We start from the raw sequence: 24,853 nt of genomic DNA, 5'->3' as shown, positions 1-24,853 counted from the left end.
GAATACATCCTTCACATCTAATTGTTGCAGAGGCCAATCCAAGTTAGCGGCTAGAGATAAGAGGACTCGAATGGCGCTGTCCGTGGCAATTGAAGCAAATGTTTCTTGATAGTCTATTTCATATGTCTAGGTGAATCCCTTTGCAACCAATTTGACCTTATATTTGTTTATGCTGTTATCTGCATGAATTTAGTAGTGAATACCCATTTGCAACCTATCGACTGTTTTTTTATCGGTAATGTCATTGTTTCCCAGGTTCTATTCCTTTCCAGGGAGAATATTCCTCCACTTTGAATCATCGAGGGCTTCTTGGATATTTTTAGGTATTTTTGTACTGTCTAATGCAGTGTTGAAGGCACGAAAACTTGGAGACAACTTCTCATATGAAATATGGTGAGAAATAGGATGAGTAGTACAAGATTGAATATATTTTCTTAGAGAGACAGTTGTGCCATGGCATATAGGTGTTTGATTGCTGGAACTAGAACTCGAATCAGAATCCTGGTAGTCTAAAGGTTTTGGATTATTTACGCTTTGAGGAGGCTTTCGCCAATTTCTCCTACTATAACTAGAGGTTGAATAGCTCCCCCTTTTTCCAATGGTAACACTATGGCATCAAGCACTGTGGCTGCCCTCCTTTTTTCTAATGGTAGTAGTAACACTGTGATTTTAGTATGTTTTCACGACTTATCTTCATTTTCTCCTATAGACTCCCCCCAAAGAGAAGGCGGGGGAAAGAATGCTTAGTAAAGGTTTAGTTTCCACCATAAAATTTTTAATTCATTAAAATATTTAGTAATTATCATACCTCCTTGGTGTAGATCCTGTTATTGGTTTTTCAATTCAAAGACTTGAGAGACATTATCTTAGGAGTGTAAATGGGCCAGACTAGACTAGACTTTGGCCTTAATAGCTTTAGCCTATGTAAAAGTTTTAGAGCCTACACTGACCTATTAGCCTATTAAAGGCTTGGTTTATATGTCTGACCTGGCCTATTCTAGAACTTTGAAAAGCCTAATATGGCCTAAAAGGCTTTCAAGGCCTAACAAGTTTCAAATCAAACTAAAATAAAAAAAATCAAATTTCTCGTTCGTGGGATTGTGTTTCAAGCAAGAGTTCCAATTATAAAATTTCTCAACTAATTTTTTAAACAAAATAAAAAATTTCTCAAATAATATTCATAACAACACACGCAATAATTATTTTTGGGAATTTTTTCTTTGCATTTGGCATCCTTCAGCATCTTTTGGTGAGCTTTATATTCCTCCTCCTTTGATTGATCACTTTCACATTTTGCGCCGCTGGAATATCCTCTTCCTTAGAAATTAAATCAATCAAAAGAAAGAAAAATAACAGTTAATCCAAAAAATAAAATTCATTCTATTCCAAGAAATAAAAATAACAGCTTTTCCCAAAAAAAATAGTGACAATCTTACAAGATAAATGATAAACTACTTTTAAGATAAAGTAGCTTTTGTTCCAAGAAATGAAATTTTAAATGCTCATATAAAGTCAGAGAAATTTTTAAGGGCTTTATTAGTCTCCTTTCACATAAGATAGTTATCTTATGTTGTACAGAGAAAATAAGTGGGTCCCACCATTACAAAAAGAAAGAAAAAAAAAAGGTGGGGTGCGAAAAATCGAAGTGAAACAACATGCGAGAAGATATCTTATGTGAAAGGAGAATAATATTTTCCAATTTTTAATGTACAAGATATACAAATAACAACTCTATTGTTTGTTTAAAAGCCATAATCCAAAAGGCTATCATCTCAAAAGCTAAATTTAAATTCACATGATAGAACAGAAAAGAAAAAAAAAATTCTGGTAGAATCAAACAATAATCAGATGGGGATGTGGCAAATCAATATGCTTATTTTCCTTAGTCCCAGCATGTCTATGGATAAAGTGATAATATCATATAATAAAAAATATTATGACACTATAAACAACCAAGAACAAAAACCTAAAAAGAAGAATTAAGAAAAAATTAACGGCAATGCATATTGAGAAATGAGTGAAATAGAGTGGAAAAAAGTGCAACTAAGAAGAAATATGCAATCCTTCATTGGTACTATTAGAGTAATTGTTAGAATAGTTCAGTGTATAGTCCCACGTCTTGTGGACTTAGCCTATAGGTCTTTTAATCTCTTTAAATAGAGAGTTCTTGTACATTGTGACACACTATTATTCTATATACAATTATTCTTTAATCTCAACTTGGTATAAGAGCTATTTGTTCTGGGGATCTGCTTCTGCTAAAATCCTAAGCCCACTACTTGGGTCTTCTTTTTTACTTTGTCGTTCGTCATTTCGGCAAATCTTCATCAGTCGTGCGTCCTTCCGGCTTGTTTCTTCAACCGTCAGAACCACTGATTGCCGCCAGAACCACCTTTCGTCATTGTTCACAGCCACCGAAGTACTGTTCCGGTTTCGTTTTCAACCGGGAAGCCTTTGATTAGAGTCCTCTCTCTTCGGCGACCAAGTTCGTGGAAGACCTATCACCATAGGAGTCCCCATGCGCCTTCACGCGTGGCTCCTTCTCCCTGCGCATGGTGCTCATGCGCCACCCTTCACCGGCGCATGTGCACTGTTTCGGCGTCCCTTTCCAGTCGTTCTTGGACAAGTTAGCTCAGTTTTTTCTCCTCTTTCTAGATTTGTGCTTGGTTCTTTGTGTGTCTCACTTTTGACACGTTCTCTCCTGTCGCTAAGATGGCGTCTGTCCGAATGTTTCTTTCCCTTGCTGCTGTTCGTCACTAGCCACTCCTTCAACTAGATATTAAAAATGATTTTCTTCATAGTGATTTACAAGAAGAGGTTTACATGGAGCAACCACCTAGGTATGTTTCTCAGGGGGAGTCTGGGATGGTGTTCAGACTTCGTAAGTCCTTATATGGCCTCAAGCAGTCTCCTCGGGCTTGGTTTAGCCGTTTCAGTTCTGCTGGTCAGGCTTTTGGCTTAATTCGTAGTAAGGTTGATCATTCTGTGTTTATAGGTTCACATCTCCTGACAAATCCATCTATCTGTTAGTCTATGTCGATGACATTATTGTCACTGGAAGTGATCAAGCTGGGATTCACCAGTTAAAACAGTATTTGTTCAGTCAATTTCAAACAAAGGATCTTGGTAAGCTTCGTTACTTCTTAGGGATTGAAGTAGCATAGTCTTGACAAGGCATTTCTATCTGTCAAAGGAAATATGCCTTGGATATCCTAGAGGAGACTGGTATTTTGGGGTGTAAGCCGGTTGATACACTTATGGATTCTACTATCAAAATACTACGCTAGACAGGGAGAGCCATTATCAGATCCTAGACGTTATCGGAGGTTGATTGGGAAGCTTAATTATCTAACCGTGACTAGGCTGGACATTTCTTTTGTATTTAGTGTGCCGAGTCAGTTCCTTGACTCTCCTTGTGATTTTCATTGGGGTGCTGCTGTGATGATCCTCTGGTACATCAAAGGAACACCAGGGACAGACTTATTATATTCAGATTAGGGATATACAGAAATTTGTGGTTATTCAGATGCCGATTGGGCGGGATCACCCTCGAATAGGCGTTTTACTTCAGGCTATTGTGTCTTCTGTGGAGGAAACCTGATTTCTTGGAAATGTAAGAAACAAACTGTTGTTGCCTGCTCTAGTGCAGAGGATGAGTATCGTGCGATAGGAGTTGCTATATCGTGCGATAGGAGTTGCTACTTGCGAGCTAATCTGGTTAAAGTAGTTGATTCAGGAGTTCCGTTTTTATGAATAGAAACAACCTATGACACTCATTTGTACAATCAAGTTGCGCTACATATATCATCTAATCCTGTATTTCATGAGAGAACCAAACATATAGAGATCGATTGTCATTTCATTCGAGAAAAGATTCAGTCAGGAGAAATCAAAACGACATTTATCAACTCTAATGATCAATTCACGGATGTCTTCACTAAAGCTCTTAGAGGTCCTCAGATTGAATACATTTGTGGCAAGCTGGGTGCTTATAATATATATGCTCCAGCTTGAGGGGGAGAGTTAGAGTAGTTGTTAGAATAGTTCAGTGTATATGGTCCCACATTTTGTGAGCTTAGCCTATTAGGTCTTTTAGTCTCTTTAAATAGAGAGCTCTTGTATATTGTAACACACTATTATTCAATATACAATTATTCTTTAATCTCAACTGGTACCTTTTAGCATGCTTTGGATCAAGTAAAGCACCTTCATATGAGCAATTTGATATCATGTGATAGTCATCCTGCATAAGAAACACAATAAGTTGAAGATCATCATATTATCAAATTCTAAAACAATTTCATTTACTTAAACTTATACCTTTTGTTTTTTCTTCAAATCATACTTTTTCGTAGCCAATCTCCACCATAAACTAATGCTTGAATGGTCTCTTAAGCTAAAATAGCACGATAAGCATCAATTTCTCTTCCACCAGCACTAAATGTGGACTCAGATACTATACTACTGTAGAGATTGGAATAACTAATATATCTTGTTAGAGAATAATATAAATTATTAAAAGGGCCTTCACCTAACAACTTAAGCTTTTGGGTTGGATTGGTTCTTTACATGGTATTAGAGCGTCAGTGACCATAAGGTCATGAGTTCGATCCTCATCACCCCTCATTTTTTAAGGGAATTAAGTAAACACATGATAAACCAAAGATTTGGGCCTGTGCAATATCTAGGCTTAAACTCAAAGGACTCTTGTGTGAGAAAGTGTGTTATAGAATAATATAAACCATTAAAATGGTCTTCACCCAACAGCTTAAGCTTTTGAGTTGAATTGGTTCTTTACATATCTCTTGCCATCTTTGATAAAATTCTATATTTCAAGCTATTGATCTTCCACCATTCCAAAGCGTTGAAGAAAATTTGTAATTTTTCATTACATATATAAACCCCCTCTTTAAGATAATTTTTCACCTCGGATTTTGTTAGGGGTACATCTTCTTTTTCGCGCACAATGCTCATGGTTTTAGAAAATCCAGATCGAGGACCTTGAGTTGGGATAGTGGAAGAGAAGGATAATTGGTTCCCACTAGTTTCTAGCTCGCTATTAGAGGATGACTTTTGCAACCTTTGAGTACAATACTCATTGTACAAATCTTCTAATTTTGCTTCAGTTTTTCGACATTTTCTTTTGCCTCAACTTTTGATTTGTCTATAATTGGGAAGCAAATATTACCACATGCAATTTACACCTTGGGTGTAGAATACTAGCAATGGCCATCAACATATTGCATTCCCCTTTAGTAGTTGTCAAATTTTTCTTTCATTGGCCTTGCCATTTCTCTCATAAAATCGTCATTATCTTCAATTGCAGCATCAATTACTTCTTTAATCCTATAAACTTCAGGGAGATATAAATTGCATGTGGGATAGTCACTACCTGATATGACATTAGTAACATGACTAAAAACTTCCAAAAAGTTACAAACCTTATCAACCTTGTTCCATTCCTTTGCAGATGGAAATTAATTATAACAGGATTCTCTTTCCTTGTATTTCAAAAATACATCCTTGAATTTTAAAGAGTAGAAAGTATTGCAAATGTTGAGTTCCATCTAGTGGGACAATCAATAACTAACTTTCTTTCTTTTACCCTCATCTACTTAACAATATCATAAAAAGTCTTCAACTTCGAATCAGATTGATTGACATATTTAATACTTTCACAAACATTCTCAATTATATCTTTGATATGACTAAGGCCATGTTGCACTAACAAATTCAGAATATGTGTGCAACATCGCACATGAAATATGTTTCCTCCACAACGCAAAAAGGATACTTATGTATCATGATAGCACTAGCAATAATTTCTCTCATCTTTTCATTAGAATACTTACCTCCTGATGTAAGGAAAGGGTTCAAGGCAAAACCTGTAGGCTGAAATGGTATAGTTGATTACTTTAGTCGTGCTTAGTCTATTTTCCTTTTTGAGCAATTTTCTGAATGCCTCTTCAAGTGGCTAGTGCTAGCACCAATCCCACCCTTAGCAAATTTAGCTTTGCAATAGTTGCAAATTGTTTTTTGTTCACCATTGGGGAGTTCAACTTCGATTCCAAACAATTGATGTTTTCCGCCTCTTTTTTTCTACGATTGAATTCGCACTATCAGTAGCATTATCTGTTACTTTTTCTCGATGTTCATCTCTTACTTTAGGTTGATTGGAGTTACTTGGTACGCTAACAGTAGCATTACCACTTGCACTTGGATTAGAGTCCATTTTCTAGGCCTATAAGAAAAAATAAATACAAAAGTGTTTTAAATTTTTTTTTCATAACTTATAGAAACACACCTTATATAGTGATATAGGGTATTGACTAATTTGCAACAAGTGGAACATGAACTTGTAGACAATTATTTAAAATACTTATAATTACAAATGCAAGCCAGATGCACAATTACCAACTTATATATGGTTATTTTCTCTGGGAGATTTATAAATTCTTTTTATTAATAAATGATTTATAAATGGTTACTTATATGGTTATTAACATTTGGATATATATTATGAATGATAGAAACGTGAGTCTTGTATGGTGACACATATATTTACAATATAGGAGTGGCTTCAAACTCATAGGCATCACATCACGTAAGAGAAATGAAAATTTTGTGACGACAATTGTAACACCCCGTAATACTCCGGTATGTTATCATTACGTATGATATTAAGTGCAGTTACAATCACAACAGTTCAATTAAAAATACGGCTAAACTTTTTCTTTTTAAACTTGTTCATTTCATTTACAATAATTATCGTATTCAAATTAAACCAAAACTATAATTGTAACCTAATGACCTTGCGGAAGAATAATTTATAGCTTATTCATATCATACTGGTCCTATTAGACACCACTATGGGCTCCCATAAGCCTCACAACCTTATTTTCATTTTTCAGCAAATTGGGCAGCTCGTTGGGCTCCTCGCTGAAGCAAGCTCCCCAGGGAGCACATTGCTCTGCTCGCTATACTGCTCGTTCAAGCGAGCACTACAGCGAGCAAATTAAATCTCCAGGCAGTAGCTATTGCCCAGGTGGTCTGTTTCCTCGCAGTCTCCCTCGCTGGAGTGAGGACAACAGCTTGCTCGCTCACCAGCTCGCTCGAGTGAGGAGTCTCCTGCTTTGAGTTAGCTTCGGTCTCCAGTTTATTTAGCTCGCTGGCCTCCTACCTAAAGCGAGCTCGCCAGCGAGTAGAGCCCATATTTCAGCATGACCTATCTGTTTTAAGGCTCACTCCGGATATGGTTGGCACACTATTTGGGTACACCTAATAGACATGGAAACACAACCCATAGCCCAACAAATTAGGGTGCTCTTATATCCACAACAAGTTTCATCAATTGAAGACACTTTCTTATCTTTACTTGATTTCTAATTTATGTACCCTTAACTTAATCTATTCAACTTTTGACAATCATGCATAATCCAATATACATAGCCAACATAGTAAAAGTAAGGTACATATGTAAAAGACTACAAAACATGCAAAATAAGCATCCATGCCCTTCCATCATACATGTATATAACCCATGATTCACAATGTCCAATTGCATCAAATGACTCAATTACACATATTAAGACTTAGCTACACAAAATATGATCAAACTTTTGGTCCCATCCAACAACATTAGGATACCAAAGGAAAGTGATCATAGGCTAAGTCCACCAAAACAAATCAAGATATATCAAATGAGCTACACAATATAAATCCTATACATGTCATCTAACATATACATAGGATGCTCCCGAAATATATAAAAATATGGCATCATCATGCAATCTACTGTGGCTTTCTGCCAATAGATGCTCCAACACCATCAGTACCTGAAAGTGGGTCCCTATAAAACGGGGTGAAATAAACATCTCAGTAAACTAGATATCCTTGGAAGACTTCTCCACCTCAAGGTTCACTTCAGGAAACAAGCAATAAACAACATAATCATGAATGTATGTATGCATACAAAATGTGCAACTATCTGTCTAATATTCTTGCTAGTGCCTCGCACTGTCCTCGGAATACAAATGACAGTGTCCTAGCAATTCCTCGTGGTAAACATACCTTAAACAGGATGCTTAAGACAAATAATCCTAAAGCCATAGAACAGTGGATGAATTACGCAATTGTGCAACATATCGTGTAAATTACGCAAGAACCGTCTTGCTAGTGCCTCGCACTGTTCTCTGTGTTTCTTTTCTCTTCCCCGAAGAATTGCTCGGTTTCCATCTAATTAAACGAACTTTCGCAACTGCTCGCTGGACCCTTCGCTCTAGCGAGCTCCACCAACAAGCTATTACAACGCCCGCTGGACAGCTCGCTTGAACGAGCTCCCCAGCGAGGAGTGGCTGACAAGGCCTTTCAACACAAAAGCCCAATTTTCCCACTTAAGCCCACTTATCCTTTCAACCCAATTGTTTTCTTCATAAATACAATTCCACGTTGATTGAACTAAGTTTTTCACTTATTTTATCTACAATGTGATTAATTAGTGTTTAATCAAATTTAATTAAGCCTCTCACTTAATTAATCCTCATGATGCACGATTAAACCATTAATCCAATACAATTAGAAATTTTATAAATTAGGGTTATTATAACAATAGAAATTCAAGACAACCTGTTACATTCTATCCTAGACACATCAATTACAAAACCCACTGCAGTATAAGGGAACATAATAACTAACATATACAAGCCAATATAAAAAACACAAAAAAACAAATCAGATTTCACTAAAATCATAGTTACAAGACATACCGTACTTTCCAATAGTGCTAGCCTTCTTTGTTATCTTAATCTGCGAAAATGGGACAGTATCAACTTAAAACAATGAAGCAGAATAGAAAAGAGAGAAGGGAGGGAGAGGGAATGGGGCAGAATTTTAACATCATACCTTCTCTGCATTGAAAAATTCCAGTGCTGAAAGATGAATTTAGGTGTGAATTTGTGATATAGACATAGCAAAGATAAAGGTGGGATGAGAGCTGAAGAGTGTGAAAACTGAAGAGGCACAATAGAAGAAAATAAATTACGGTTAAAATTAAAGTGAACAATATTTATTATAAATATATTATTTTATTAAAATAATTAATAGGCCAGCTTGCAGGTTTTTAGGATAGGCTTTTTAAAATAGGCATATGGCCTAATTTTTTAATGGGCTTTTCTAAAAGAAGAAATCTATTCTATTTATTAAATAGATTAGGTCAGGGCAGGCCTGTAGGTCGCTTGACCTATTTACACCCTAGTTATCTAGGTTTGAATAGTTTTGCTCGATAGCATCCCAAATATCCTTGGTGGTATTCAGATACAAATATGTTTAACTGATCTGTGGCTCCATGGAATTGGTTAGCCAACCATCACTAATGAGTTATTAATCTCCCAATCTTCATATTTGAGATTATTCTCAACGGGTTTTTTTTTTTTTATATTCTAATGGTACCTTGGAGTAGCTAGCTATGGATTCTTCAGCTGTATCAATTGTAATAGAATTATAACAAACAAATGAACACCAACAATTTCTGAAATACATCTGTAACTCTATTTTATTAATCATGATGAACTCAAGAGCCACCATATCTTAATTACAGAAAATTAACAACAGACTCCAACCTCTCACCACCGTGACAGGGAAATACATTGAAAACGAAACAACACATTCAGACTCACAATTACTACTCCTACAATTCAGCAAATACAGACTCCATTGACCACAATGCTAAAAAGGATACAAAGATGAGCACACTATACCTAAACAGAACTCTCCAATTCCACAGCTTCCTCTACAACACAATACCCGTTTGAAGAGCAGTCATTTCCCCTTCCCCAAGTGGATACATAATTTCTTCACCCCCCTCCTTACTCTCACCTCCACTGTAACTACTTTCCTTCACGTTGCTTTGCTTTCCAATTTCCTCATAGCCATTCAGCATCTGCCAGCTGTCCCATTCTTGCATAACTAACTTTGTGCTCTTACCCTCTTTCGGGCCCACCATACCTCTCTGATTGTCACCAATGTCTTGGGCTCTTTGCACCATTACTCTCAAATTGGCAACACTGTCTTGGGCTTGGGCTGATTGATCAATTACTTGGACTGTTCAATTTGGCACTTCCTTGTCTTGTTGATCCTCATGCTGTTGTTAGGCTGGATTCCTTTTGGTTTTCCTCCTTATATATCTTCTTGGGAATAGCTCCAGTGGCTCATCATATTCCCATTGAGATAACCCATCTTGCATAACATCCCAAGGGCTGGCAAGGGCAAGGAGTAATCGGCGGTGCAAAAGAGGCACGGACAATGAGCGGCTCATGCAAAATCTTGCAGCTGGAGGGTGCATGAATAAATCGAATCAACACCAGAAAGAAAAGAATTCTAGAGACTGTGCAGTTATGAGAGTGTACAATTGAAAATAGCTTATAAGAATTAATTGGTATTACCTATACTAACAAGATGCATCTAATTTTCGGTAGCCCGGAACGGAAGAACTCCATATTAAGCATGCTTAACTTGGAGCAATTATGAGATGGGTGACCTTCTGGGAAGTTTTCCCAGAAATTGAGTGACGACAAAGCACGTGGAGAAGTCTCGTGTTAGTTTGTGGGGATAGGCATTGATCCTAGAAGCGGTCGGGCGTTGCATCTTGCCCTTAGCCTGGATGATCATCTTGACCGATTGTGATCGTTGTAGGAAGTTCTTATTGTTCAACCGGTGATTGGTGATCTATCGCACCAACTTTTCTCTGGCGGACGATGTGGTTGGGAAACGTGCCATAACAGCTTGTGGATGAAATCATGGGAAAGACAAGGATTTGGAAAAGTGACCCAAAAACGAAGTACCTTCTATTTCAAATTTAAGGCCTGAAACAGAAAGAGGAGGCACCAATCTATAGGTTGGTGGCGCGTGGGTGGATCTCTTGCAATGAAACTTTGTGCATTAGTCAAAAATTTTCTTTTGAGTTGACTAGTGCCTTTACTTTGTTGGTTGGAGTTCAGGAAGGGTAGTTTGCAGTGTTGGCTGTGGCTGGAAACGATTGTGAATGGTGGATGCGTTTGTTTTTCATTCTTCACAGTAGCTGAATATCAGGGAAATCGAACTTGCTCTTGATGCCTTGTTTCAATTGTAATGAGGTCTGAACATTGAATTGTGCAAATGAGGTCTGAACATTGAATTGTATTTCAAAGATTGGGAGACACACACACACAAATGACACACACACACACACAAATGAGGTCTAAACATGAATTGTGCAAATGAGTTCTGAACATTGAATTGTATTTCAAAGATTGGGACACACACACACAAATGAGGTCTGAACATTGAATTGTATTTCAAAGATTGGGACACACACACATGTGAGTTAAATAAGGAAAACAAATCACTCCTAACAAAGAGGTAACACAAAACTGATTCTAAAGAGGACACACACACACGCATGCCACATGTGAGTTAAATAAGGAAAACAAATCACTCCTAATAAAGAGGAAACACAAAACTGATTCTAAAGAGGAATTGAGGATTTGACAATATCCCTTATCAACATCAACAACACTTTTATCCCAAACTAGTTGAGGTTGGTTGCAAATGAGAGAGAGAGGATAGTTAATATATATATATATATATATATATATATATATATATATATATAAGGAGATTATATTTCTGCAGCTGTTGTACGTGCAGCAATCAAATACTTGCCATATATATATTTGAAAGCATTAAATGCGGGGAATCATAACCATACAAAGGATGAAAGCATTAAATGTGGGGAATCATAACCATACATCTGTCGTTGCTGTACGTAAAGCGGCTGCAGAAATAATTTTATATATATATATATATATATATATATATATGGGGAATCTAGTCTCTCATATTACATGAGGCATTTTATCTCATGCAACACACAAAAGTGGATGAGATCCACTAACGAGAAGAGAGAAAGAAAACAAGTGGGTCTCACTCGCTTTTTTGTGTGTGCATAAGACAAAATTGTCTCATGTAACGTAAGAGACTATGTTCCTATATATATAAATGACACTAGAAACTAAAAATACAATAAACAATTAAAAAAATAAAATAAACAAAGTAAAACTAAAGATAAATAAGATAAAAATACATAATAGAAAAAAGAAAAAGAAAAAGAAAATTAAAAAGGACAATAAAAAAATGAACAAGAGAAGAAAAACAGAGAGGGAAAAAGAGAAATAAAATAAAAGAAGAGAAGAAAAAAAAACGGAGAGGTAATGAAAGAAATAAAGGGAGATATAGGGAAAAATGACTAAAAGTATTCTTTGTGATTTTCTACAAAGATTTGTTACTATGCTTTTGCCTATGGGAAAACTGAAAATAAAAACATCCAGTTATTCCTGTTTGAATGAATAACAATGATTTCTTCTTTTTCCTTATTTGAGTAGTAAACATCATAAAATGTTTTCATTAGTTTGACTGTTTGAGTAATGAATCCATTCTTTTTTACTGCTGCTACGAGGAAACTGAAAGCAGATGCTACAATTCATTAATTCATATTATGGCTAGATAAAATATCACTGGAGCTAGTATTATTGCTCTTTTAAAAGCATTGCTTCATTTCTTATCATATTTCTTGGGCTTTTAGTTTATCAATTTTCGGATGCTTTATTTCTGATCATATTTGTTGGAATTTTACATTAGAAATTTTATACGGGGTCTGCAACATTTTTAAATGCTTTCTGGTTATTGATGGATGTCGAATTGAGATATCATTTTGCCTCACGTGGATATATGATCATGAGGTTGACTCTTTTGATGTTGCAGACCTCTGCACTTGTGTGTGGCATCATGGAATGTAGCCATTGTGAAAAGATGGGTGGAAGTTGCAACTTCTGATGAGATTGCTGAATCAATTGACATACCAAGCCCTATTGGTACTGCTTTGTGCATGGCTGCTGCCTCTAAGAAAGATCATAAAAGTGGTATCTAGATCTGCGAGCATTGCTTGATGATTTTAACATTTGGCTTTTCTGTTGATTGAGTATTTATAGTTTTCTATTCAAATCTGTTACTAGTATTACTTTTATTTATTCTAAATTTTGGTGTAACTTTCTGTTGAGATATATAGTCCCACATTGATTGTGTGGGCAACTAATCTGACCTTTATAAGGTCTTGAGCACTCCCACCCTTTGAGCTAGCTTTTGGGGTGGTGTATCTCAAGGTTCTTTACATGGTATCAGAGCATTCGAAATTTCACCGCCTCCCAGTGGAATTTCCACATGTAGGTGGGCTTGTATGTTGTCCACCCTTCAAGCCCAGTAGGCTCTCGTGTGAGGGGGCGTGTTGAGATATATAGTCTCACATTGATTGTGTGGGCAACTAATCTGACCTTTATAAGGTCTTGAGCACTCCCACCCTTTGAGCTAGCTTTTGGGGTGGTGTATCTCAAGGTTCTTTACACTTTCCTTTTAATATATTTTCTTATTTTATGCTGATAAAACTTCTCACAAAAAAATCACGTTTGATTACACGGTGCTGGTCTGTTGAACCCTCATTTACCATTCATCTTTTCAAAGAACACTTCAAAATCTGATAGCTAATGCATTGATATTTTAAAAATCATTCGTGTTATTGCTTCTGTTTCCATCACTTGAATTATCTGATCTTATTTGTTCATACCAAATATAGAGGGGAGAGAATTGGTTAGGATATTGCTTGCTGCAGGAGCGGATCCATCTGCTCAGGATTCACAGAATAGACGGACAGCTTTACATACAGCTGCTATGACTGATGATGTTGAATTGGTTAAGGTGAGTGAACCAGCTTCTTGTTTAGAATGATTAAATATTCATTATTATTGTGTTAGTGTCTGAAATATGTGAATTTTGTATCTAATGGTAAGGAACTTTTTGTTTTTTTGTTACTCTGAGTAGGTTATTCTTGCTGCTGGTGTTGATGTGAACATCCGCAATGTGCACAACAATATATCCCTTCACTTAGCCTTAGCTAGGGGAGCTAAGTCATGTGTTGGACTGCTTATATCTTCTGGGGCAGATTGTAATTTACAGGTTTTCATTCAAGTTCCAATTTTCACTATTTCATTGCAGAATTACACGTAAGTGTAATAATAAATATAATGACATAGTTTCTGTTCTGGACAAGTGTTCACAACCTAATATATATGGGCTGGCTTACAAAGGCCCATTAAGGGGTCACACCCCTTGCATAACTCACCCTTCGGACAAGTAGGTGGAGCAATTCTTCACTCACAACAGTGAGGTAGTGGGTAAAATGGTTATGACTCTTTCTTTCTCGTATCATGAGGGGATATTTCCCACCTATATATACCCCTCTTCACCCATGGAAGAGACACTAGTATTCATACATTTTATAAGCTATTACTTTGTTGAAATCTAAAGTCACTGTCCCTTTCATATTCCTTGTCTCTCAATCATACCTGAGATACACATCTACGTTGACTCCTCAAGGGCTTTGGTCTGCCTCCTAGAGCACTAATAGAGTGATATACTCCAACCAATAAGGGATACAGGCCTATCTCTACATCACAACAGCTTAGTTTCAAATCTCTAGTAATTGTATTGTTTGCTTCAAGAAGATATGGGGCATTGGTTCGTGATTTCTTTTTTCTCTTTTTGATTTTTCATATACTTTATAAAATACTGTTTCTATTTGTCTATATTGAATATGAAATTGATCTTTATTATGACTTATGAGTTCAGTCTCCAGTGCAGCCCTCTTCATCACTCAGTAAATTAAGCTTAATGAAAATTTATATGGTTAAAAATGGTTGGAGGGCTAACAAATCTAAGGGACATGATTCTTATTAAAATTCAAAAGGTTGCATGATGGAACCCCCTTTTTATAAACCTGAAATTGCAGAAAATATAAAGGAAATACAGAAAATACGCACTAAAAGACCTCACTCACTCTAAAGTCAAATTCCTAGGCCAAAGAGATCCCAAGAGATCCTTTCCCAAAACCCCACTCCAAATATTCTGAATACATGAATAATAGAAATATCACCCTAAACTTCTATATATACTAATTCCTAATTAATGGGCTTGGTTACTTTATTGAAGCCCATCAATACTCCCCCTCCAAAATTCACCTTGTCCTCAAGGTGAGGGAAGAGGACATGTAATGTGAGATACACTCTTCCTGGGTCCCATAGCTTGAAGCATATTGACCCCATTATGCTTGAAACTGAAAAATTGCCATTGGAGCCCCTTGTACCATTGAAAATTGTTGTTTCTGTCAGTGCTCTGTTGGCTGTGGTATTTTTGGCTGAAAAACACAGGCTAATTTCAGCTTCCTGAATGTACACAAAATGTCTCTCAATTCCTTGTTCTTTTGGTTTGGGTTCCTGTAGCTGGCCTTTCCTTTGGCCCAATATTCTTTTCTCCACCAACTCAAATTTCATCACTTCAAGTATTGGGCCCTGGCTTACCAGAATTGCTGAAGCTATGTCCATGGGTAGAATAAAACCCATCTCCTTTTCTTTTAACACAGATTTCTTTTGGGCTTGGCCCATTAGGTCAAAAAAATGATTCAATCCTTGTAATGCCATTTCTGCCCCTTCTTCCTTTCTCCCTCTATGCAGCGTCAACTTTCTGCTTTCTCCTTCTTCTTCGTCCCTTTTTTCTTTTCTTTTTTCTGTTTCTTCTCCTTCTGCTATTACTGATCCTTCTTCTTCGATGACTGTTCCTCTTTCTATTTCTTCTTCTTCTGCGTTGATAACAGGCATGAAAACAACCAATAACACCTCTCTATCCTCAGCCCTTTGGCCCAGGCTCATCATACAACTCAAATCAGCCATGGAAACAGCCATGAACGCCACTGGTTTTTGCTGCTGCTGCTCTTGTACTTCTTCTTTTTCTGCTTTCACTTCCGCTTCTGATTTTTCTTCGATTTTCGTCTGTCTGTTTTTTCTGTAGCTCTTTTTTCTGTAGCGCTGTCATCGTCTCTTCTTTGCTGATTTTTGTTTCTTTTTCTACTGCCTCTACTGCTGCATCTTCTTCCTCTGCACTGTTATTTCTTTCTTCTTCTTTTTTTTTCTGTTTCTTCTTCCTTTTTTCTGGATTATTTGAGACTACAACTTCATCTACTATATAGATCTCAGGTATACCTCTTTATAAATGCTCTATCAAAGCTCTGCCAACTTACATGGGGACTGAGCACACTCCAATGTTTGTACCAGCTGAGAGCACAACCTCTCAACCCCTTCATAGCCTCTTTCAACATATCAACTTCTGGAATTTGGTTTGCTTGAAAATGTTGTTCAAGCCCGAGCAACCATCCCCAAGCTTTCATTCCATCTTCGTCTCCATAAAATTTTGGAACCATTGTATCAGATCTGGACCTGTTGCTCAAATTTTTTTTATTTTTTTTTTTATTTTTTTTTTGAATCTTGACCAGAAAGCACCTCCGGGATCGAAGATGCTCTGATACCAAATTGATGGAACCCCATTTTTATAAACCTGAAATTGCAAAAAATATAAAGGAAATACAAAAAATACACACTAAAAGACCTCACTCACTCTAAAGCCAAATTCCTAGGCCAAAGAGATCCCAAGAGATTCTTTCCCAAAACCCCACTCCAAATATTCTGAATCCATGAATAATAGAAATATCACCCTAAACTTCTATATATACTAATTCCTAATTAATGGGCTTGGTTACTTTATTGAAGGCCCATCATTGCATATTCTGAAAAAAACGTGGAATGGAATATTCAAACTATTTCTCTTAAGTTTATGCATGTCTCCTGTTCTGGAATGTTTGTGATCTATTGATATGTGTTGAGATATATAAAACCATTAATGTAGCCTCACCTACTAGCTTATTCTCTCACAGAATCTCCAAGTCCTTCAATTGCTTGTTCTCTCACAAAATCTCCACAACTCATCCACAATCGCATTGGTCATCCTAGTCTTTCAAAATTGCAGAAGATGGTTCCTCTTTTATCCGGTCTTCAGACTTTAGATTGTCAGTCATGTCAACAAGGGAAACACATATGCTCCTCTTTTGCCAATCGAGTCAATAAACGAGCTGATGCTCCCTTTTCAATTATTCATTCAGATATTTGGGATCCAAGTCGTAGTGTGTCTGTTTTAGGGTTTCGGTATTTTGTTACCTTTATTGATGATTTTTCACGTTATACTTGGATTTATTTAATGAAAAACCATTCTGAGTTATTTTCTATTTATCAAAAATTTTCTGCTGAGATTCATACTCAATTTGGTGCTTTTATTCGTATTTTACGTAGTGATAATGCTAAGGAACATGTTTCTATTGACTTTTCTAATTTCTTAGCCACACAGAGTACTTTACACCAAACTACTTGTCCTCACGCTCCACAACAAAATAGAGTAGCTGAAAGTAAAAATAGACATCTCATTGAAATTGCACGGACTCTTCTTATTCACATGCATGTTCCTCTTCACTTCTAGGCCGCTGCAGTCCTTGCCTCTTGTTTTCTCATTAACTGTATGCCTTCATCTGTGCTTAATAATGACATTCCTTATAACTTGTTGCTTCCAGATGTTCCTCTCTATCCTCTATCCAATATGTCTTTGGTTGTACCTGTTTTGTTCATGATCTCACTTTTGGTAAGGACAAGTTAACATTTGAAGCCTTTAAGTGTATTTTTCTTGGTTCTTTACATGGTATCAGAGCATCGGTGTACCGGATTCGATCCTCATCGCCCCCTACTTTCTTTCTAGTGGAATTTCTTTCCTCGCACAGGTAGGTGGGCCTATGCATCGTCCACCCTTCAAGCCTAGTGGGTTCTCGTGTGAGGAGGCGTGTTGAGATATATAAAACCATTAATGTAGCCTCACCCACTTGCTTAAGCTTTTGGGTTGAATTGGTTCTTTACATTATGGTTGGAGTTTATTGCTTCCGCCACTGCAGGCATTTAAATTGTTAGGTAAATCACAGTTTACCTCTTAAGGTTTATCCACTTTTTAAAGTTAGTACATAACATTTAAAAAAATAAATAAAGAGTCAGTACGTAACATTTCATTTGTAATAGTTTCCCTTCCTGAATTTCGGTGCATCCGTAACACTCATGAGTGACACTTGACTGGAGTTATAATCCTCTTAATTGATAGCTTTTACATTGCACCAAAGTTAATGTGGGTAAAGTTTAGAAATGAAATTTCGCTGTTTATTTTAATCCCTCAATTTACTGTTTTAGAGTGCACCAAAGTTAAGGGGTAAAAAGTATTACGAATAAACTTTATGTACTAACATTGAAAAGTGGATAAACTTTAAGGAGGTAAAATGTAATGTTTCTTTTAACCTAATTTGTAATTTATGCTCTTTATCTTATCTATCTACTTTTACGTATAGGGTTGGCTTATGTGCATGAACCAAGCTAAGAGGGTGCAACTTTTTTTTTTTACCTAAAATTTGTTGTTAGAAATATTTGGAAGTTAACATCCCTCCTATCTTTTGGAAGTTAGTTTTGCCATTATGTCTGTGATTTAAGGTTCTAAAGTTGTTAATGTTCTCTCAGGATGATGATGGTGATACTTCTTTCCATATAGCAGCAGAGACAGCGAAAATAATACGTGAAAATCTTGAATGGCTCATTGTTATGCTAAGGAAACCTAGTGCTGATGTTGAAGTCAGAAACCAAAGGAAAGTTGCAGTTGAATACACTCATTCTCATTAGATTCCGATTACATTTTTTTTTTCTTTTCAATTTATGAACATCTGTAAAACTTTTGTCAAATCTTTGAAACTGGTATTTAAATGTTGACCATTAGCCTTCATTAATGTATCAAATACATTGAGCTCCAATGCACTAATGTGACTGGTAGGGTTATGTTTTATTACAGTGGCAAGACTCTACATGACATCTTGGAGACCCTTCCCCGAGAATGGATATCTGAAGATCTGATGGAGGCACTCATGAATAGAGGAGTTCATCTCTCTCCTACAATGTGAGGGGAGGCATCATTTTCTACTTATTTTTCATTGGGTCATTTAGGTCTTGTTAGAATATCTCATAATATCCTCAATGTTTCATTGAATATTTTAGAAAATCTAAGAAAATCTTTAGCATATTTTGGTTGAATTAATTACTTCTCTAAATTAGGGAGAACTCGTAGGAATTGCTTTCTAATTTCATTTTGTTTTTTAATTTTTTTCCTTATTTAATTTGGGTTAGGAGTGGGCAAGTTTTGGAGCAGCAGTAAGGTTGCTCCTTTGTGACTGAAAGGTCAAGAGTTCAAGTTTGGAAAATAACCTCTTTGCAAAATTGCAAATGTCATAACCGCTACCTTCACTAAGTTAGGGTGCGTTGTGTACTAAGATTTAACCTTCTATTTGATTGGGGTTATACAATACCGTGTAAATAGAGCCAAAGCCCATATATCTCATTATTGTAAATAGAATCTCTTATGTGGTCTGATTAGATCCACAATTCCTTAACTTCAAGTTGCTATTAAAGTTCTCGATTTGGGAGTATTTGCTACTGTAAAACCCTAATTCCACTGGCCTACTGTCAAGCGGTCTTCTTCCTTGTTGCGTATCATATTGGCAAGTTGTCATTGTCGTGCGTCCTACAAGCACCCCTCCATTAGTCCACAAATCAATATGCCAACGTTAGATCTTTGTTTGCTATCGTCAACCAATTTTCGGTGAACTTTTGGCCGAATTTTTGTGCAATCTGACTTGTCTCTAAAAGGCAAGTTTTCTATGCAAGACCCATCATCGTCGGCCAAGGCACGTGCTCCCATGGGTCTGAAGGAGTTTTGGCCATCAGATTTTGTTGTCGGCTCGTGAAGCATTTTTCAGCTGTTGTTTTGCCGAATCACCACAGAAAGGATCGCCTAGTCACTCTTTCTCCAGACCTTGTCCCCTCTTGTTGTGAGTCCACTATGTTATGTCTTGCTCCGGCCGTGGGTCCTTGGTACGTGATTGTTTCTTTCCCTTTTTTGTGTTTTTCAACCACTTTCTCTTGTTTTTTTTGCAGGTTTTCAGATTTGATGTTTCAAGCTTTGTTACCTGCTCTGATGGGAGACTCAAATTCTATTATTTGAGACGTTTCCTTTCCTATACAAGTAGACAAAGACATTTCATTTCTATTACTATTTGTCCATTACGACAAGAAAATTGATTGGATTTGTTTCCTACAAGACTTGGTGTATTTTTGTTAGGATTTGGATTACAGGTCAAGGACATTTTGGTCGTTTCACCATGAAACTCGAAGATATTCCTAAGGCCCAACAGTTTGAATGGAAGAAGGTTGATGTCTAGCTCCTAAGAATTCCTTGGCAATCTATTGATTCAGACATCGTCAACCTTTTGAGACTTATAAGGTATGGAAGGCAGCCAAAAATTGCTATGCGAATGATGTCCAACAACTTTATTTTCAATTGTTTTTCATGTGTTGGAGTTGTGGAAGTCACTGGAACTCCAAGCTCCAGAGGATGATTCCTTTTTTTGTCTAGTCTTAAATTTTTAGATTGTGAGTCTTGTCAACAGGGAAAGCATACACGTTATTCCTTTATGAGCCCGGTCAATAAACAAGTTGATCCTCCTTTTTTTGTTGTTCATTCAAATACACAGGGTTCGAGATAGAATGCATCCTCCTTCTATTTGCAAAGGTATCCGATCCATCCACAATCCTTTTCCTCTTTGTGCATTTTTGAATTATGATCGGCTTTCTTCACGTTATTTTCCCTTTGTTTCTGGTCTTTACTCTGTTTCCATTTCTAAGACCACAAGTAAAGCATTATCCCATCAAGGTGGGCGCTAGGTGATGATTGATGAAATGTTTACTGTGCACTCAAATGGCACATAAGACCTTATTCGTGCTCCTACGTGAAAATCAATTGTTGAATGACACTAGGTGTTCATTGTTAAAGTTGGTCTAGATAGGATTGTTGATTGCCTTAAAGCTCATTTGGTAGCCAAGAGTTATACTCGGATCTTTGACCTTTATTATTGGGACACCTTCTCTCTTGTCATCAAGATGGTCTATGTTCGCTTGTTCCTTGTACTTGTTGTTTGTCGCTAGCCACTTTTTCAACTTGACAATAAAAATGCTTTCTTACATGGTGATTTGCAGGAGGAAGCTTAAACGGAGCAATCATCCAACTTTGTTGCTCATAGGGAGTTTGAGTTTCATTAAATGACTTCAAACAATCACTGCAAGCTTGGTTTAGCCACTTCAGTTCAGTTATTCATGTGTTTGGCTTAACTCGTAACGAAATCAATCATTTTGTATTCTATCGGAATAGTTTTCCTGATTTGTGCATCCATCTCCTTATTTGTGTTGGTGACATTTGTCATTATTGGCAATGGTCGAGATTGGATTGAACAACTAAAACAATTTTAGACCAAATTTTTTGTCAAGCTCCATTATTTCTTAGGCATTGATGTGGCATAATCTAGACATGACATTTCTTCCTTTGGAAGAAGTATGCCTTGGATATCTTGAAGGAAATTGACATTTTTTTTGTGTGGGGGAGGGAGGTAAGCCTATTGATACACTTATGGATCTTAATGTTAAACTTCTACCTAGTCTAGGGAATCCATTGACAAATCCTGGCCATTATTGGAGACTAGTTGCGATGTTAAATTATCATACCATAACAGGACCAGATATCTCTTTTGTATAAGTGTGGCAAGTGAATTCCTTGACTCTCCATGTGATTCCAATTGGGATGGAGCTGTCAGCATTCTTTGATACATCAAAGGAGCACCATACAAATGCTTATTATATGAAGATGAAGGGTATATGGATGTTTATGGCTATATAGGTGCTCATTGGGAAAGCTATCCTTTAGACAGATGTTCCACTTCAGGCTATTGTGTTCTCTTTGGGGAAAATTTGATTTTTTCAAAAAGCAATAAACAAAATGTTGGTAGCCAGAACAAGTGCAGAAGTTGAGTATTGAGCAATGAGGATTTTAACTTGTGAGCTTATCTGGTTAAAGCAATTGATCAAAGGACTAAGTCTATGTGAGCAACAGCCAATGAAGCTAATTTGTAATAATATGCTGCATTGCACATATCCTCTAATTCGGTGTTTCATGAAAGAACCAAACATATTGAAATTGACTATCATTTTGTTCGAGAAAAGATTCAGTATGTGGAGATCGAAATAGCATTCGTAAACTTCCATGATCAACTTGCAGATATTTTCACCAAGGCTTTTATAGGTTCCCAGATTGATTATATTTGTAGAAAGCTTGGCAAGTATGATATTTATGCACCACTTTGAAAGGGAGTGTTACAAAAATATATTCGTATAGTTATAGAATATTATTGTAAAGGGGTTTGCATTTGTCATTTAACATGACACAACAAACTTTCCTACACACAACATTTTGTGGGACCCACACTTTTTGAAGAAAAAAAAAAAAAAATTACGGCATGCAAAACGAATCTCTATAACATTACACAATCACTTTTCCTACAACATAACTCTTATAAAACCCTATTGTAAATATATAATACCCTGTAAATAGGGCCCAAGTCCATATATCTTGTTATCATAAACAGAATACCATGTGTGATCAGATTAGACGCACATTTCCTTTATTAGAGTGAGTCTATTGTCCTAGTGGGCTTGGGTTTGTGCTGTTAGTACTACTCTTGTACTTGACCTAATTCTTTGTGTGAAAGAGTGCTGGTGCTTTGTGTTTTTGAAAATATGATATCAATCGAATAGAATACTGTTGAGAGCCTTCACCAAAAAAATAGAATACGGTTAAGATGCTCCTTTTTTGGGAAAAAAATTAATTTATTGCAATTTAAATAAATAATTATGAATATATAGCTGTTTCGAAACTATTTACGAATCCATTGCAGTTACTCACGCCCATTTTGGGTGTAACCACGAAGGCAGTCACGCCTAGGCAGTCATCCTAAACCATGAAGGCAGTCACCCGGTGCTGGCACGTGGCATAAAAAAATCAACAGTTTGATCATAGAACTTCGGAAGACAATAACTTTGGCCTCGAGTGCCCAAATCAGGTATTATTTTTTTTATTCCACATAATTTTTTGAGATCTATGCAATGACACCTCATTTGGTATAATTTATCTCTCACAAACCCAAAAGCCTCTGAGTTCTTTCCGAACCAACACCATGAGTTGTAGCATTGATGGAGAGAAAACCATTATCATGATTAGAAACTTTCCTAGCAAACATCCCTATAATTATAGTACCATTGTTGCAAATTCAAACTATATTTATGAGAGACAAAACTTCAACTTAAATAACATCATTCACACTCACAGATATAAAACATATCAAACGCGTTTATCTCGAAAAGTTATGCGGAATCAAAATAAAAAAAAAACTGATTCGGGCACCCGAGACTAAAGTTATAGCCTTCCGAAGTTTTATGATAAAATATCCCAAATTTTGAAAAAATTTTAACCAAAATTCCCTTCAATGAGATGTCATTGCTTAGATCTCGAAAAGTTATGTGAAATCAAATTTTTTTTTACCTAATTTGGATACTCGAGTCAAAAGTTATGGTCTTCTAAAATTTTACGATCAAATTATTGAATGCCACGTGTCAGCATCGGAAGTGAGGTTGGTCGCACCTAAAAGAGGCGTAAGTGGTCACGCCTTTTCTAGACATGAATGCCTCGCGGGTCACACCTAAGTTAGGCGTGAATTGAATGGTCACGTCCAATTTGGGCGTAAATAACTGCAATAAAATTGTAAATAGTTTCGAAACAGCTATATATTTTCGTAATTATTTATTTAAATTGCAATAAAGTAATTTTTTTGCCCTCCTCTCTCTCTCTCTCCTACTTAAATACTATAATCTCAATAGATGCCACATGATATTTATTTTCTACCCAAATGTGATCAATGTCTATTATAATTTTATTTTATTTTTTTAATTTCTGATTGTTTTAGATTTGAAGTGGGAGACTGGGTGAAGTTTAGAAGAACTTTCATAAATCCAATGAATGGGTGGGAAGGTGATCGGCAGAAGAGTGTTGGCTTTGTGCAAAGAGTTCCCGACAAAGATAATCTCGTTGTTTCATTTTGTTCTGGCGAGTATCATGTTTTGGCAAATGAAGTTGTAAAAGTCATCCCGTTAGACAGGGGACAACATGTACAACTTAAAGTAGATGTGAAAAATCCCAGGTTTGTTTATCCCATATATGCTACATTGTTAGTTTTTTTTTTTTTTTTTTTGATAACATACATTGTTAGTTTTTGTGTACATCAAAGTGAGGAAAAGTATGTAGTCTACCCATGCATATATTATGTACAATAAAAATTAGAAGAGGAATCATCTCCTAGATTAGAGCTAATCAGCACTAATCGTGTGTGAGTTAGTAACAGCTAATACTGCGCATTCTAAATGGGCTAAATTCTAACAGTATATATATAATATATAATGGCTTCTTTATGTGTATGCCTATGTTGGAGGGGTTTCTTCGATCTTTATTAAATACCTAAACAGATTTGAGACATGGCGGGGCTTGCTTGAGATTTGTTTAAGTTTCTGTATTTTCACTGCATCATTTTCTTCTTTTCCTCTTAAAATTTTTTATTTTTATTTTTTTACCAGATGGTGTCTTTCTTGAGAGGTAGGGTAAAATGTGAAAATTCCAAATTCAGTAATTAGTTGAATAGAAAAGGAGAAAAATAAATTTAAGGGGAAAAGAAATTAGCCCGACAGAGTTCCCTGTTGCAATATCTCCTCTGATTTAGAGAGAGATGCTGCGATATCTTCTTTGACTTAAGAATTAAGATATATTGTTTGCAATTGTTTTCTGTTTATTTTCCTGTATATTATTTCCCTGAATATTGTAGATTCATTTTCTTATTTACATAGTCAACTACCATTAATTTGGTAGAGATCTATCACTT

General features: G+C 36.3%; 1 protein-coding gene across 1 annotated transcript in view; it reads left to right on the top strand.

Annotated features, from left to right (window-relative positions):
* LOC133306051 (E3 ubiquitin-protein ligase KEG) overlaps positions 1-24,853 on the top strand; it is a 38,087-nt gene that overhangs the window by 4,957 nt on the left and 8,277 nt on the right. The window contains exons 7-12 of the mRNA XM_061506324.1: positions 12,796-12,953; positions 13,661-13,782; positions 13,906-14,040; positions 18,513-18,633; positions 18,834-18,942; positions 23,888-24,121. Of these exons, the coding sequence (XP_061362308.1) occupies positions 12,796-12,953; positions 13,661-13,782; positions 13,906-14,040; positions 18,513-18,633; positions 18,834-18,942; positions 23,888-24,121 (879 nt within the window). The remainder of the gene's footprint in view (positions 1-12,795; positions 12,954-13,660; positions 13,783-13,905; positions 14,041-18,512; positions 18,634-18,833; positions 18,943-23,887; positions 24,122-24,853) is intronic.

The sequence above is a fragment of the Gastrolobium bilobum genome, unplaced genomic scaffold (assembly GCF_033153095.1).
Source record: "Gastrolobium bilobum isolate Gb01-03AN ecotype WA unplaced genomic scaffold, APGP_CSIRO_Gbil_v1 utg4933, whole genome shotgun sequence".
In the NCBI taxonomy this organism is placed as follows: domain Eukaryota; kingdom Viridiplantae; phylum Streptophyta; class Magnoliopsida; order Fabales; family Fabaceae; genus Gastrolobium; species Gastrolobium bilobum.
This window is presented reverse-complemented; position numbering and strand designations above follow the sequence as displayed.